The 16,858-nt window shown below is 47.9% G+C and overlaps 1 protein-coding gene and 1 pseudogene across 1 annotated transcript; one reads left to right on the plus strand and one right to left on the minus strand.

The window, feature by feature from the left end:
• Positions 1-7,932: 7,932 nt before the first annotated feature.
• LOC102877671 lies at positions 7,933-8,382 on the minus strand (annotated as a pseudogene).
• Positions 8,383-8,386: 4 nt separating this feature from the next.
• LOC102843413 (membrane metallo-endopeptidase-like 1-like) lies at positions 8,387-16,723 on the plus strand. Its single transcript, XM_006903436.1, has 14 exons — positions 8,387-8,395; positions 8,674-8,810; positions 9,154-9,247; positions 10,662-10,790; positions 11,354-11,452; positions 11,918-12,001; positions 12,324-12,427; positions 13,050-13,108; positions 13,534-13,653; positions 14,635-14,768; positions 15,066-15,131; positions 15,628-15,723; positions 16,466-16,542; positions 16,624-16,723. Exons 1-14 carry the CDS (start codon positions 8,387-8,389, stop codon positions 16,721-16,723), a joined length of 1,308 nt encoding a protein of 435 aa, XP_006903498.1.
• Positions 16,724-16,858: the final 135 nt, after the last annotated feature.

A 16,858-nucleotide genomic window follows, 5' to 3' on the forward strand; every position in this document is an offset into this window, starting at 1 on the left:
GAAAAAATAGCCCCCCATCTCTTTTGCTTTGCCTTAAATTTTTGAACCTCAACAGTGTTATAGGAAAATAATTTAACCTTCCCAAACCACTTCAGAACTTTGTTGGCAACAAGGAAAGCTAGAAGCAGAGATGCTGTTCAAAGATGCCTGGGCACGAGCTCTGCATCTTCTCCCAACATGAGCATGCGCCCTTTGATGAGCAGTTTAGTTCAGATGTTCTCATTTAGAAGACAGTTTACTGGACCCCGTGCCATCTGAGGGAACTCTGATGAGTACATAGCAAGTTGTGCAGTTAACTCAATGGCAGCATGTCTCACAGTACATCTCCAGGGTTCGAATCCACCAATGGCTCCATGGGACGAAGATGAATAGTCTCCTCCCATGGAGATTTACAGCCTCACAAACCCAATGGAGGGTGGGTATGGCCAGATCTGAATCCAGGGTATAGAGCGAGAGAGAGACAGACTTGGTGGAAATTCCTCAACAAGGTGCTGATGAAGTAAGCTTGTATATTATAAGATAGCAGAGAGAATTTGCTTTCGTTGTTAGCTCTGGAACATTGATTCTATGAAGAACGTCACCAGAAGCTGGCTACTCACCCCACAAAGAGACTTGGTAAAATCCAGAACTATATACTGCATCTATATGGTAATAGGGGTAAGTGTGTCAGAGACAGTGAAACCAGCTCAGGATTGAGCAGGGTTCAAAGCATGCAGAGGGTCGCTATGAGTTGCAGGCAACTCAATGGCACATAACAACATACTGCATCTACTCCTGCTTGGTGTAACCCTTTGGCTTTTGTCAAATTCTGGTTTTGTGCCTAAATCAGTCATGAAGCAGGTGACTGTTCACGTTGGTACTTTCTGACTACCATTCCTTCTTCATTGTATGTAAGCTTCAAAATTCTTGCATCCAAGGAACAGCTTGATTTCACCCTTTCCAAAACAGACCTGTTCTCCACTACTACAACTCAAAGTCATCAGTTCTTCTTCCGTCATCCTTAGTCATTGTTCAGCTCTCTGATGCATAGCAAGTAAATGCAAAGACCATGGCATGGATCAGGTGCACCTTAGTCTCTAGACTTATATTGTTGCTCTTTAGCACTTTGGAGAGGTCTCTGACAGCAGATTTCCCTAAAGCAATTAATCTTTTGATTTCCCACCTGCTGGTGCCAAGAGTGTTGATTGTGGACCCAAGCAAGCTGAAATCGTTAACAACTACAATCTCTTCTCCATCTATCATGGTGCTGCCAGCTGGCCTAGTGGTGAGAATCTCTTTCTTCTTGAGGTTGAGCTTCAATCCATATCAAAGACTATAGTCCGTGACTGTGGGCAGCAAACAGTTCCAGTCCTCCTCAATTTCAGCAAGCAAAGTTGTGTTATCTGCATAACACAGTTACTCAAATGTATTTGGGGGAAGAGGCCAATTATATATGACAGTAGTTGTGGTGGTGGTGGTGGTGGTGTACTGTAGAGTCGGAACCAACCCATAGCTGACCCTCCAATGGGTTTTCAGTTAGTCACACAGAAGGGGATTGTCTATCCTCCCACAGAGCGGCTGGTGTCCTCGAACTGAGTGTCTTTAGGATTGCAGCATAGCTTCTGGCCACCAGGCCACCAGAGCTCCCTTGACAGCAGTACATTATTTAATATTTTGACTGCTGCCTCCATATGTATTTATTTGGGGATCTCAATAAAATAAAATCTTGGGCAATTTCAATCTTTTGCCCATTTATCATGATGTTGTCTATTAATCCTGTTATGAGGCTTTTTATTTCCTTAATGTTGAGATGTAGTCCATACCGAAGGCTATATGTAGCATTTTGTTTTGCTTAAATTTATTATTAATTTCAGTAAAAATTTACAGAGACTTTGGGTTTCTATTCATTCATTGTTGCACTTTTCTCCCCTCCCAACCATCCCCCCCTAGTACACTATCCTCTTGGAAAAGTAAAAGAAAAATTCCTTCATTGTTTTACAAACCCTCCTCCAGGTCCACTCCACCATGTAGCCTTCGCTCTAGACTCCTGTCATAACAAAAATACCTAATCACAAATCCCTTTTAAACAGTCTTCTCCCTCATCTCTTTCAATGCAGTATACATTATTGAACCCATCTTTCTCAGTCTCTCCCCAACCCCAAGGTCAGTCCTGTTTTACAACAGTGGCACCATGCAGTATTTGTCCTTTTGTGACTGAGATACTTCACTCAGCATAATGTACTCCAGGGTCACCCATTTTGAATAATATTGCATGAGTTCCTTGTTTTTCAATGTGGCGTAGTATTCCATTGTGTTAATATACCACAGCTTCTCTATCCATTCATTTGTTGATGGGCACTTGGGTTGTTTCCATCTCTTTGCTATTGTGAACAAAGCCACGATAAACATGGGTGTGCATATATCTGCTGGGACGTCAGTTATTATTAGCTTTTTAACCTCATAGGTAAATGGATTATATGCTCAGCACGCAGACTGAGTAAATATAGTGAAAGGGGACAGCCCTGATGCACACTTTTCTTTATTTTAAACCACAAACCATTCTCTTGTTCTGTGTCAGTGGCTGCTTCTTGGTCTACGTACACGTTTCACATCACCACAATTAAGTAGTATTTCAGTTCTTAGCATTGTTGTTTATCATTTTCTTTGATCCCATGGTCAAATGTGTAGTCAATAAAACCTAAAACACTGATAAGTGTCTTTCTGGTATTCCCTGCTTTCAGCCAAAATCCATCTGATGTAACAATTACACCACTCATTCTATCCTCTCCTGAACCCAGCTTGAATTTCTGGCAGTTCTCTGTGGATATGTTGCTCCAGCCCATTTTTTAAATTGTCTTTACGATATTTTATTTGTGTATGAGATTGTTTGATAATTTCTGCATTCTGTTGGATCATCCTTTTATTTTTAAAAAAATGTATTGGCTTACATAGAATAATTTGATTGTACTGTATTTCATTCATGTATATTGGTGGGTTTTCTCAACCCCCCCTTCCACTCACCAAACTGTGACCCTGTTATCTTTTTCTTCTTCTTTTATTTTTTAGTATGGTGTGAGATATATTTGAAAGATAATTACAAAGAACTCAAACTCAAGACATTTCAGTTGAGGTCGAACTGCGTCATAGCCTCATAGCTTACCCACTCTTGAGTTTCTGCAGTTGTAATTCCTTTTTTAAATTATTATTAATTTTAATGGAAGTTTACAGAGACTTAGAGTTTCCAGTCATTCATTGTTGCACTTTTCTCCCTGCCCATCCCCACCCCTCCAATTCACTTTTCTCCTTGAAAAGTAAAACTCTTTCATTGTTATGCAATCCCTCCCCTCAAGTCCACTCCACTATGCAGCCTTCATTCTGGACTTCTGTAATGACAATAATACTCAATCATATATCCCTTTTAAACAGTTCTCTCCCTCATTTGTTTCAATGCAGTATACATCATCCCTCCCCTCCTTCTCTGTCTTCCCTCAACTCCGATGCCAGTCCCGTTTTACAACAGTGGCCCTATACAATATTTGTCCTTTTGTGACTGAGATATTTCACTCAGCATAATGTCCTCCAGGGTCATCCAATTTGCATAATATTTCATGAGTTCCTTGTTTTTCAATGCAGCATAGTATTCCATTCTGTGAATATACCAGAGCTTCTCTATCCATTCTTTTGTTAATGGGCACTTGGGTTGTTTCCAGCTCTTTGCTATTGCAAACAAAGCCACAATAAACATGGGTGTGTATATATCTGCTTGGGTGGCAGTTGTGGTTTCTTTAGGGTAAATTCCCAGTATGGAATTGCTGGGTCAAATATTATTTCTATTTGCAACTTTTTGAGAAAGTGCCATACAGCCTTCCATAGTGGTTGAACCATATCTTTTTTTTTTCTTTAATGAAAACAAATATGGCTCACTTCCAGCCATTTAACCAGGTAATTGTCTTCCAAATTTCTTGGCAGAGACCAGTGAGCAGTCATTGCTGCTGCTTCTTGTTGAAACACCTCAACTGGTATCCTGCCAGTCCCTGAAGCCTTGTTTTCACCAATGTCTTCAGTGAAGGTTGGACAGCTTCCTTTATGACATTAGTTCTTCATCATACACTACTTCTGAAATGGTTGTGGCATGACTAACTCTTTTCTGATGCTGTGACTCTGTCTATTCTTTCTGTCTTCTTTTGATGCTTCCTGGGTCAGTCAATATGTTGCTCTATAAGTCCTTCAGTATTGCAACTCAAGGCTTCACCAGTTCTTTCCCCTTGAGAAATAGCAATTGTGTTCTTCCCATTTTACATTTGGCAATGCAATTCCTTACCACTAAGCCATCAGAGCTCCCAGTGGACACGAAGGGATTTAATGTGCCGTTGTTGTTGTTGTTATTGTTGTTGTGCACCATTGAGTTTAATCAACCACAGCTGGCCTTCTAGCAGGATTCAGAGGCAGTAAATGGCATGAGAGGACACTGCCCAGCTTTCTTCCCTGGACCAGTGGTGGATTCAAACCGAGTTGGCAGTGCAGCTCCTTGCCCCAAGGACACCAGAGCTCCCTTTAGTGTGGGTTTAATGTGCTTTTCCCTGACAGCTTATGAAGTTGAGCATGTTTCTTCTTGGCTGACCAACTAAATGGTTGTCCCTTTTTGTGACATCAAGTCTCTTATCCATTTGTTCTACTGGGATATCTACTTTCTCTCTTAGTATTTTGTGTTGCTGTTAGCTGCCATCATGTTTATGCCAACTCATTAATCTTTATGTATGACAGAACAAAACACTGCCTGGTTATGTGTCATACTCACACTTTCCAGAATATTGAAGAGCACTGTTGCGGCTATCATGCCACTCCATCTCACCAAGGGCCTCTGTGCTCTCTCTTGATCCTTCTAATTCATCAAATATGACATCTTCTTCTAGTGTGTCCAAAGCAAATGAGTCAGATAGTACTCTTTTGTGATCCATGTATTCATTCACTACTTTTGGGGAGTGTGTTGCCTGCCCTTTCTGTCTAGTCTGTGTGTGTCTGGAAGCTCTGATGAAACTTGTCCACCACGAATAACTCTACTGACATTTGAAATACTGGTGACATAGCTTCCAGCAACACCCAAGACACCCCACAATACAACACAATGATAGAAAGGTGATGGGACTGATAATTACAGCTTTGTATATGTTGGAAAGTGTGTAAAGAACAAATATCCTTGTTATACAGTTTGTGTGTAACAAGTATCCTCTCCCACTCAGCAAATTGCCTTTTTACTTTCCTAATGATTCTTTTTTGTTTCAAAGGAGGTTTTTAAGGAGTACAATTAATCAACTCAGCAAAGACATACCAATCTTTCCTTTCTGTTCTATTTTAGAAATCTTTGCATATTCCGAAGATTCTTTAGATTTACCCAAGAATTATTTAAGTATTGTGAGATGTAAGAATTTTTAATTTGTTCTTTAAGAAAGTCCAGTTGGCCCAGATCCTTCCAGGCTTTTCTCCATTACTCTACAGGGCTATCTTTATTACAAATTGTGTGTGTGTGTGTGTGTGTGTGTGTGTGTGTGTGTGATTTTCTTAGGCTCCATCAGTCTTTGTCTATCTCATACCATTTACACAGTCATTTCTGTCACATTTTAATAAATCTTGGTGTCCAGTAGAGTAAGTCTGACAACATCTTTTATTATATTTATTCCTAGAGGATATTTTTTCCATGTAGATTGTAAAAATAGCCTCATTTTGTAATTTATTCTTATTTGTTTCTTGTTGATATATTGAAATACTGACCTTATATCCAGAAATATTACTAAATTAACTTACTAATATTAATTATTTCTTTTTTAGTAGAGTCTTTCCAATTGTAGCCATACTATGAGCACTTTTCATTTGGTCTTCTTGACTTATTCAATGGCTAGCATTCTTGGTGTGATGGAGAGGTCATGATGGCAGACATCTTGTTAGACATCTTGTTTCATTTTTTATCTCAGAGGAAAGCTTTGAACATTTCACCATTAAATTTAACATTTCTTCTAGGATATTTTTGTTTGATAGCAGCTGTTTTGTCACAAGCTATAAAAAGAATGGGGGCAGCATAGGAATGGCCATATCTGACCTTTATTAACTCCACAAGGGGAACTGTCCCCATCAACAGCATCCATAACACAAAATCAAGTCCCCTGGGGTGAGATATGCCCCAACCCACACACACATTCCTGCACCTACTTCTACTAATTCCTGGGTCAATCCTCTTGCTCTAATGGGTCTAAAATTAATTTCAGTAGCTATGTCTCTCTGGAGACTAAGGTCCGCCTGATAACAGGCCATAGTCTTCGCAATCACTTGTTATGCATCAGAGAGTTGGACAATGACTAGGGAGGATAGAAAGAGAATTGATGCCTTTGAGCTGTGGTGCTGGAGAAGAGTATTGAATGTACCATGGACTGCCAAGAAAACAAACAGATTCATCGTAGAGAGGAGTAAACCAGGCTGCTCCTTGGAGGCAAGGATTCTGGGGCTTCGTCTGACATAGTTTGGACATGTTGTAAGGAGAGACAGGTCTTTAGAGAGGGACATCATGCTGGGTAGAGTAGAGGGACAGTGCAGGAGGGGAAGACCCTCTATGAGGTGGATTGATTCGGTGACTGGGGCAATCGGGATGGGTGTGTCAGAGGCAGTGCGGTTGGCGCAGGATAGAGCAGGGTTTAGGGCTGTTGTACATAGGGTCGCTATGAGTTGCAAATGACTCAACAGCACATAACAACAACAACAACATACAGACCTCACCGACCCATACTCATGATTGCGGGATTTATTAGGGAAGTTAGCAGGTTATAACTCAGGTTGGCAACAGAATATACTTTCTTAACCAGACGAGCTTCTTTTTTTTTTTTTATTTCAGTATTTTGGGGACGAAGTTGTTTTTTTTTTTCATAAGACGAGCTTCTTAAACATGCTTGCAGGTCTATAGGTCTTCAGCCTTGTGGCTTTAGGTCAGTATTAGAAAGCTCTCTTAGTCCTGCTAAATATGGTGTATTCTCCCTAGCACTTCATCAAGTCCGGGCAAAGGCTCCTGGCCTTGGCTACTTGGAACAATATCCCAGGTCAGCTGGCTCCTGTTGGGTCTCTGTTGCCACTGTTGTTGCTTTCCTGTAGGTCTGGCTGGCACAGACATCTCTGGTCCTGAAGGATGCTCATGCATTCTTCATTCTTCTTCCTTGCTAGTAGTGAGAGTCCCTGATTTCTGCCACTGAATCTGCTCAGTTTAAATCTGGTGGAATGACCAAACTGATTAACCCCTTCATGGATAGATGAACACACTACACACTGTCTTTGCATGTTCCTGGCCTGTCCTTCGGTTAAATCAAAGGCAATGGCCTAGGAAAGTCATTTTGAACAACAGGCACACTGCACCACATAAGTATATGTCATTATTAATCCTTTTCTATTTCTGCCTGAGTGGTTTTTTCCCCTCGCCTTTATTTAGTTACAATAGTGAATTATATCTATTTTCAAATGTGAAACCAAACTTGCATTCCCTAAAATAAACCTAGTTTGGCTATGATTTCTATTTGACAGTATTTTGTGTTGAAATTGTCTATGATCATAAGTGAGATTAGCTTATTATTTTCTTTTCCTTATAGTACCTTGGTATTAAGGTTCTTTTTAGCCTCAGGAAACAAGTTAAAAGGAGTTTTCTCTTTGGAAAATCTGAGTAAAGCTGATAGTATTGTCCCCTTTTAAATGTCAGATAGACTCCTCTGGTAAAGCCAGATGGACCTTGAAATGTCTTTGTGGAAATATTCTAAAGGAAACATTTTATCTATTTAACACATATGATTTTCATATGGTCTCATTCTTCTGCTGCCAGTTTTCCCAAGGGGTGTGTGTGTGTGTGTGTGTGTGTGTGTGTGTGTGTGTGTTTTAGAGGAAAATATTTAACAATTAACCAACCTCCACATACTTAACATAGCTTCAAGTCACCAAGACCCAAGCTCCTCCCACCCCCACCCCCAAAATTTTCTCTTCAGGTTTTGTGGGGAAGAATTTGGCCTTCACAATGACAGGTTACTTTGGGAGTTTTCCCTTCCCTAAAACTTCATAGCAGTCCATTCGAACCACATCAATGATGGAAGCAGCTCCAGTCTTGTTTTTGGCAGCTTTGACCCTCGCCTGCTCACTGACCAAGGACCATGATTTCTATAGGTTGACAGACATTGAGCAGAAGCTTTGATTCCTCTTCAAGTGGTAATGTCTCATACCAACTTTTCCAAAATAGCCTGGATGACATTTGTCAAACTCGATCCTGTGGTGATGCAAGCCACCAACATTACCTCCACCTCCAGGGTACTTCTGGTGCTTCCCAATGCGGCCGTGGCCATGGCTCACATGATCCCTAAATTTCTGGATTGTCCTTAATCTTGATGGTATGTCAGAGGCCTACACACACACACACATACACACACACACACACACACAGTAGCTTCTCTAAGTTGTGTTTTTCTAGAAAATTTTCCATTACACTTAAGTTCCCAGCAAGTTCCTCTGATCATATTATCTGTTGTCTCTATGGCCTGTAGTAATGCCATGCACCTGCACTCTAATTTTTTATTATCTTATTCTCTCTGATTTCCGAAGCAGTTCTGGCTTGGAAATGAGTTTCTTGAACATCCAGCTATTATGACTACTTCTCTATTGCTCCTCTTTTCTCACTAGGGGTTTAACTGGATTTTATTCATACAAACTGTGCTAGCCTCTGTCACAATCCGGCTGCTGCCACAAGAGGAAATAGTGGTTTATGGAATCCCCTACCTCAAGAATCTCGAGGCCATCATAGACGCCTACCCAGCCAGGTAAGACCTAGAGAAGACCCAGGAAGCCTCAGCATCCTTGCTTCTGGCTCTCCCCTGCCCTCCAATATCTCCTGAAGGCCCCTTGAGGCATTCACCCTGAGACAGGCGCACCACAAGGGGTTTGACGTTTACATGGAACTTTCGTTAGATACAAGACCATTCCCTGAGTTCTCTCAAACAAGATGCAGAAGATGGTCTACGGAGGGTTGTCTCTGAGATCTCCAGCTCCCTAAACATCCTTCTTTGGAGTATTCTGCTCGCCAAAAGCCCCGAAGTCTTATTACTGGCCTAGGCAAATGCTCCTTCCCTCTTCTCTCCCTTGCCCTCTGCCTTCTGTCCCCAGGACCATCCAGAACTACTTGATGTGGCGGCTGGTGCAAGACCGCATCAGCAGCCTGAGTCAGCGATTCAAGGACACTCGGATGGACTACCGCAGGGTAAGCCAGACCCACAGAAGAGACGAGCAGCCCTGTCCCGGAGCCTGGCCCATCATTCACGCATTTCATTTGTGATACGGAGCATCTGCTGTAGCCCACACACTGAGGTTGACATGGGGATAAAACCATGAGCAAAAGCACATCCATCCTTTTGGGCACAGACAGTGAACAATCACCAAACTACTGCTTTAGTCTATCACAACCTTAAAAAAAAAATGTGAGGGAAGAGGTGAGAGCAGAGAGGAGCCCTTTGCAGCAGGGACTCTGGAGGCCCTGAAGGCAGAAAGGACATGGAGAGATCTGGGGTAGAGTTCCAGGAAATAAAAAACAGCCCTGTTGCAGGATCAGGAGGAGTCCAGGAGGCTGGATGACCCACCTTAGTGAATCAGCCCAGAATGATGGGAAAGGTAGGGGTGAAGTTAGAGAAGAAAGCAGAGGCTAGTAATGTGAGGCTAGGCCCAGGAAATAGAGTTCCAAAGAGCCAAAGTCACTGGGAGGGTGAGAATCAGGAGCATACCATGTCATCGCCGGCTTAGGGGTCACTGTAACTGATTAAGAGAGAGTGAGTTTGCTGGGAGGGTCAGAAGGAAAAGAGCAGGAAGACCTGCTGGAGATCAACGAGGACATCTTCGTGCTGGGGGCTTGGGTGAGGGTGTTGCCAGTAGATGGATTTTGGAGACAAGTTGGAGACAGGAAACGAATAGATTACATGTGGAAGACAGGGAAAAGGAGGATCGGGAAGGACTCTAAGGTTCTCTTCTGGGATGGGTGATTCAGGAACCCCACTTTGGGCGCTTGGATTGAATAGGCTAGTAGGTATTGAGTCAGGAGCTCTGAGAAGAGATAGGGGACAGGCTCGCGTCCTGGTGTCAATCATCCCCACAGGGCAAGGAAGTAAGGAAGACATTGGACAGGGTTCTCAGGACTCACTTGAGATATGGGGCCCAGGCTCAAACATAACCCTCATTTCCACCCTGAGCCGTATGGCCAGCACAGCTGGTCTACCCATGTCCGTCTCAGAGGTAGAGACAGTGAGACTCAGAATGTTGGCAGCTTGTAACCAAGCTAAATGTGGCCTTGGGACTTGGCTCTGTGCTTTGGGGATGAGGTTGAGTCCACATCAGACAGCCAAACAGTGGTGCAGTTACAGGATGAGGGGTGCTCAGGGCTGAGGCAGGCCCCCAACAGCCCCAGGATAAATCCCCAACTCTGGCCTGACTCCCATGGATCTTTAAGGTCATCTGTGTTCCCCTTTGGCCCTGAGCACCCAAAGGCTGAGGTCCAGATGTGTCTTCTCACCTCATAACCTCAGGGCCCTTCTCGACACCTGTGGAGATAGTAGATGTCAGCAAATATGGGAGAATCAATGGATGAACAAACAAAAGGATCATGTGCACTGTCTCGCCCCATCCAGACGCTGTACGGCACGACGGTTGAGGAGACACGTTGGCGGGAGTGCGTCAGTTACGTCAACAGCAACATGGAGAATGCCGTAGGCTCTCTCTATGTCAGGAATGCCTTCCCCAAAGACAGCAAGGAGATGGTGGGTGGTCCTGCCATCTAGCGTGGTCCTAAGCCCCTACCCACAGCCTTCCCAAAGTCTCTCATGCTGGTACAGTTCCCCACAGTGCTGCCCTAGGAGAGATGGGTATAGACAGCATAACTCCTCCTATAGCCTGTCTCCCTGTTCCTAATGCGGGGACCCTGTAGGCTTTGGGACAGCAAGGTTATGTGGTCTTAGTGGTCCCCTGAAACAGGGTCAACAGAAGGAGAGAAACTAGAGACCTTTCATGACCTCTACTGACGTCATGAACCCCCAGGGCTGGGCCTTCTGGTCCATTAAGCAGCGTATTAGGGTACGAACAGCTGGGGCAGAGCACCAAGGAGCCACTGGCCTCACCACCACCCAGACACACACACACACACACACACACACACACACACACACACACACACGCACACACATCACCCATGCGCAGCGGCCCATTGCTGTCCAGGCCAGGCTGCCCCATCAGTCAGAGCCCAGATACACCCCTGCCAAGAGCCCCAAGTGCTGGTCATTATCTCCCCAGCATGTCCAGAGCACAATGCCACTTGTCCCCCTAGGTGAGAAATCTCATTGAAAAGCTGCAGGCAGTGTTTGTGGACAATCTGGATGAGCTGAGCTGGATGGACAGTGAGTCCAAGAACAAAGCCCAGGAGAAGGTAAGGACAGACCAGAGTCCTGGCACCCCTCCTCCTGAGGTGCAGAGCAGATTTCCTCATACTCACCCACTTTTGAGATGAGAAAACTGAGATTGGGGTAGGGCAGAAGCAGAACAGAAACAGAGCCTTGCCAGTGCATAACAATGGGTGATGTAGCCTCGTTCTTGGGAACCCGGGTCCCTCAGGACCACTTCTGGCCAGTGTGACAACTGGCAGCCTCATGCGACCTCCCATCTCCTTGTCCCCTTCTTAGTCTCTTGACTAGCAGGAGCATTCTAAGAGTCAGAGCCAAGTTGGACCTTCTCATGCTGTGTCTGGGTCAACTTTTGTATGTCCTTCAAGGACAAGCCAGGCCCCTTTCCTAAAGCAGCATGGCAAAGGACAGTGCTGGGACACCCAGCTCAGCCACAGTCAGGCAGACCCCATGCTCCTGCTCGTGGGTACTGACAGTCTCTCCCCACCCAGGCCATGAACATGCGAGAGCAGATTGGTTATCCCGACTACATCCTGGAGGAGTCGAACCAGCAGCTGGACATGGAGTACTCCAATGTGCGCCCCTGGCCGCCCACACAGCCTGACCTCCACCACGGGGCTCTCAGATATGGGGGGATAGAGATGGTACTTGCCAATGCCAGGCATCCACCTTGCTTCCCAGCCACTGATACAACCCAGGTCACCAAGCCTTGGGTGCTCCATAGTTACAGTCCAGCCTTGGATGAGGAGGCAGAGACCTAGAAACACTGGAGAGCTGGTCTATCACCCAAAGCTGAGAGTCACTGAGAGCCAGAGGCCCTGCAGCCCCTCCCCACCCACCCGTGTCCCACGCTTACCCCCACACTGACCTCCAGGAGTGACAGCCTCTCTCCCACAGCTGGACTTCTCTGAGGATCTGTACTTTGAGAACACCTTGCAGAACCTCAAGGCCAGTGCCCAGAGGAGCATCAAGAAGCTTCGGGAGAAGGTGGACCCAAATCTGTGAGTGGAGGGCCTGAAGTCACAGACACAACGAAGTAGGGGGTCAGGCCAGCCTGTGGGGTATAGGAGTGACTGTGGGCAGGGGTGCCAGTATGGGGATACCAGGGCCACAGAAGCCAGGCCACACTGAGGGAGGGTTCTCTGACCAAACAAATGGGGTCCAGATCAGCTGGGAGCATGGGGGTGGTATACTGGCAAGTGGGGGCCACGTCAGCCTGGAGCGTGGGGGTAGTGTGCTGGCTAGTGGCGGCCAGGTCAGCCTGGAGCATGAGGGTGATGAACAGACAAGTGGGGGCCAGATCAGCCTGGAGCATGAGGGTGATGTATAGACAAGTGGGGACAAAGTCAGCCTGGAGCATGGGGGTGGTATACTGGCAAGTGGGGCCCAGGCCAACCTTGAGCATGGGGGTGGTGTACTGGCAAGTGGGGGCAAGGTCAGCCTAGAGCATGAGGAAGGTGTGCTGGGGTCCCATGAGTCACCTTGGAGATCACGGTGATGGCTGAAGACCCTGAAGACCCTGCACAAGTGCTGGGACTTGGGCGCCTCAGGTGGCCTTCAGCCAGCTCGTAGCAGGGAGGGTCCCTGGAGATTGAACTCAAGGGATGTGCTTATTCAATGCAGCTGGATCATCGGGGCAGCAGTGGTCAATGCATTCTACTCCCCAAACCGAAACCAGATTGGTATGTCCCCCTGCTCTGTCCCCATTATTCCCTCATCTTATCCCCCGACCCCCAGCCCCTCTCAGCCTATAAGAGACAGAAAGCAAGAGCCCATCACTTCCTTGAGGTCACTTCCGCCCCTCTCTCCCCACCCCCCAGGAGGGCTGGCTCCCTCTCCAAGGAACAAGTGGGAGAGGTTAGAGAGAAAAAACAACAGAATCCTTCCCCTTGAGGGCATCACCAAGTGGGCAGAAGGGTCCTGGATCCAACCCCTTGGCCCCTGAGCCTCAGTTTCCCCAACTTTAAAGTCAGGAGCAGGGGTGGGGGGGTCATCATCTCTAGCTCTCAACATCGACAGATTAAATCAAGGATCCCCAAAGTGCCAGATCCTTGGCCTGGCACACTGGATACCCACTCACAACGATTCTTTGTCCCTTTTGGGACAGTGTTCCCCGCCGGGATCCTCCAGCCCCCCTTCTTCAGCAAGGAGCAGCCACAGGCCTTGAACTTCGGGGGCATCGGCATGGTGATTGGGCACGAAATCACCCACGGCTTTGACGACAATGGTGAGGGGGCTTCGGGGAGTCAGGGACAGAGCTGCACCCTTGAGTCTTATGCATACACCAAGAGGCACCTTGGGGGATCAGCCAGCCAGCCGTAGGTGGTCAAGAAGCGGATACGGAGGCTCAGGGCATGAGAGGAAATTGCCAGGTGTTCAGGGCCAGTGTGGCAGAACAATTCAGATGCCAGGCCTGGCCCTGTCCCAGCAGTGGGAGGAAGAGATACACATGTAACCAGACTTCATCCTATTAAATGATTCTGCCCCACTCTGGAGCTCTCCTGGTGTCGTTTACAGGGAGTCACGCTGCTAACTCAAAGTAGAGCCCCTCCGGTAGTTCAAATCTGCCAAGAGCTTTTCAGGCAGAAGATGGACAATCTGCACCTGGGTGACTTACAGCCTTTGAAAACCCACTGGAGGGTCAGCTGTAGCCTGTGACACAGGGAACAGTGACACGGGCCGCTATGCGTGCGGCCCTCATGGCTTGATGTCATTTCCCAAACAGCACCCTCCAGTCGAGGCACGTATTGAACCAAGCACGCCCACCAGGCTCTAGTGGCCGCGCTCACCCATGGGCCCAGCTGCCTCTCAGGGACGCTGGCTTCCCCATGCGGCTCTGCAGGGGGGCTTCTGGCCTGACCAGCTTTTGTTCCCAAGAGCCACACGCTCCCCTGCCTTGGGCTTTGAGACTTTGGACATCACAGGAAGGGTGCACACTGCCTCCAGGACCCTAGGACTTGGGGCCCTCGGTCTCATTCTCAGGGGATGGCATGGGTGGTGACAGCAGCCTTCCATCTCTGGGGACTAAGCAAACAGCTCCAGGACAAACAGTATTCCCCTTTAGGGAGTCTCTGAAACACAAGCTCTAGATGCCAGGGTTGGCAGGAAGGAGGGTACCTGGAGAGGGCCAGCTTCTACCCTTGCCTGCTGGAGTGGGCTGGGCATAGTTTAAACACTGAGCTCAAGGGAACTACCTCTGACCTGCTAGGCCGGAATTTTGACAAAGATGGCAACATGCTGGATTGGTGGAGCAACTTCTCGGCTCAGCACTTCAGAAAACAGTCAGAATGCATGATCTACCAATACAACAACTACAGCTGGAACCTCGCAGATAATCAGAACGTAAGCATGCTGCTGGCACAGCCCAGGGGTCTGATCCCCAACCCTGGCCACCCTGAGGTCCACACCCTACCTTTGATCACCCTAGCCCATCCCCAGCCCTGGCCACCCTAGGAGTTTACATCTCAGCCTTGCCTGCCTCAGGATTCACATCTCCAGCTTTGGTCACCCCTGGGCGAGGGGGGAGGGGGGGGCGGGGGTCACATCCTAGTCCTGGTTGCATGGGAAATAGGGCAGAGGACCCCAGATTTGTGCAGAGGACCCCAGATTTGTGCCTTCACCTTCCTCCTGTGTATATAGGTGAATGGGTTCAGCACGCTTGGGGAAAACATTGCTGACAATGGAGGGGTACGGCAGGCATATAAGGTGGGTGAGACAGGTGTTCCCTCAGGGAGAGTGGAAGGGAGCAGCCAGGCTCAACCAGGACGAGAAGCCATTAACTTGTTAGGACCTGGCCCCAGCCAAGCCAGAGTGTATTCCGGGAACATCTCCCATCTAAGCCCCGAGGAAGTGTCCCAGGTGGTGGATGGGCAGGACAAGGGCATCTCCACTGGAATTTTACCCATGCACCCAAGCCTCAGTGACAGGCTACCCCTGGATCCCAGGAGCTCAGTCTAGGGGCTATCACGGTGGGCTGCCTGGTGACGGCCCATATGGCTCCAAGCAGTACACAGAGCTCTCTTAACAGTCCCAAAGCTTTGAGGATGTGAGCATCAGGCCTCCAGGTCCTAGATGAGAATTAAGCAGCAGAAGCAGGATCCATTTGAGAGGGCAGTAGGAGGGCGGAGTGTAAGTCTGTCTGGGAAGCAAGGCAGGCCCAGCCCTCTCAGAGCCATGCCCAGTGCCCACCTGATGCCCACAGGCTTACCTGAAGTGGCTGATGGACGGCGGTAAAGATTTTCAGCTGCCAGGCTTGGAAATGACCCACACACAGCTTTTCTTTATCAACTATGCCCAGGTAGGTGCCCCACCTGGCCTCCAGTCCTGGAAGGTGCTTCATCTCACCACCAGCACCCCCCTCCCCAGGCTGGCTGGCAACTATTTCGTGCCCACGGCTTTGGGGCTGCCTACTGTGGGGACAGGGACGTGGCACTGGGTGCTCTGGGGAGTTGGGCAGGGCAGGGCCAGGCCTAGGATGCTTTCTGGAGTGAAGTGGTTACGCTTGCAGACCTGAGGAGGAGTCAGGGAGATGTGGAGGTGAGAGAAACCCGCCATTCCCCTCTCCTCTTCCTAGCCCAGTCAGGCAGATTCACTCGTGCCTAGTTGTTGTTGTTGTTGAGTGCAACCGACAAGAACCTGGTGAACAACAGGCCTGAACTCTGTCCTAGCCTGTGTCCTCATCTCTGACACACTGGAGCCCATTGCTGCAGTCACGGTGTCAGTCCCTCTCACTGAGGGTCTTCCTCTCCTGTGCTGACCCTCCATCTTTCTGAGCATTACGCCCCTGTCCAAGGTCTTCTAGCAACCTGCCTAAAGTATGTAAGAGGAGGTTCCATCATCTTTGCCTCCAAGGAGCATTCTGGTTGTACTTTCTCTAGGACATATGTATTTGTTCATTTTGGCAGTCCCTGGGGGGATATTCAGTACTTTTCCCCAACTAGAAACTTCTCCTGCCATTCCCCTGACACCCCCAACAACTGCCCCTTCCTCTCGCTAGCCACACCTTTCTCACCACAGCTACGCCCCCGGTGTGTCCACAGGTGTGGTGTGGGTCCTACCGACCTGAATTTGCCATCCAGTCCATCAAGACAGATGTCCACAGTCCCCTGAAGTACAGGTAAGCACCCAGGGCCAGCCCCACATCCACCCCGTTTCCCCTTACTCTGGTGCCCGTCTCAGGCCTTCTGTCCCCCGTCAGGGTGCTGGGCTCACTGCAGAACCTGGGCGCCTTCGCGGAGGCATTCAGCTGTGCGGAGGGCACTCCAATGCACCCGAAGGAGCAATGTCGCATCTGGTAGCTAAGTCCGAGCCTCTGTGCACGGCCCATGCCCACCTGCCGCCGGGAGGTCCCTCGAGGAGATGCGAGCCAGCAAGGACCCAGCCCGGACCCGAGCGCCCGGCCGGGCAGCCGACCCTCTGTGCATGGCCTGCAC

Source organism: Elephantulus edwardii, unplaced genomic scaffold, assembly GCF_000299155.1.
Source record: "Elephantulus edwardii isolate Elephantulus edwardi_28Jun2011 unplaced genomic scaffold, EleEdw1.0 scaffold00905, whole genome shotgun sequence".
NCBI lineage: Eukaryota > Metazoa > Chordata > Mammalia > Macroscelidea > Macroscelididae > Elephantulus > Elephantulus edwardii.

Bases quoted from the DNA above. Each gene is read 5' to 3' on its own strand.
- LOC102843413 (XM_006903436.1), top strand. The intron at 13,109-13,533 runs GTATGTCCCCCT...CTTTTGGGACAG, and splicing joins CCCAAACCGAAACCAGATTG to TGTTCCCCGCCGGGATCCTC. The intron at 15,724-16,465 runs GTAGGTGCCCCA...GTGTGTCCACAG, and splicing joins TCTTTATCAACTATGCCCAG to GTGTGGTGTGGGTCCTACCG.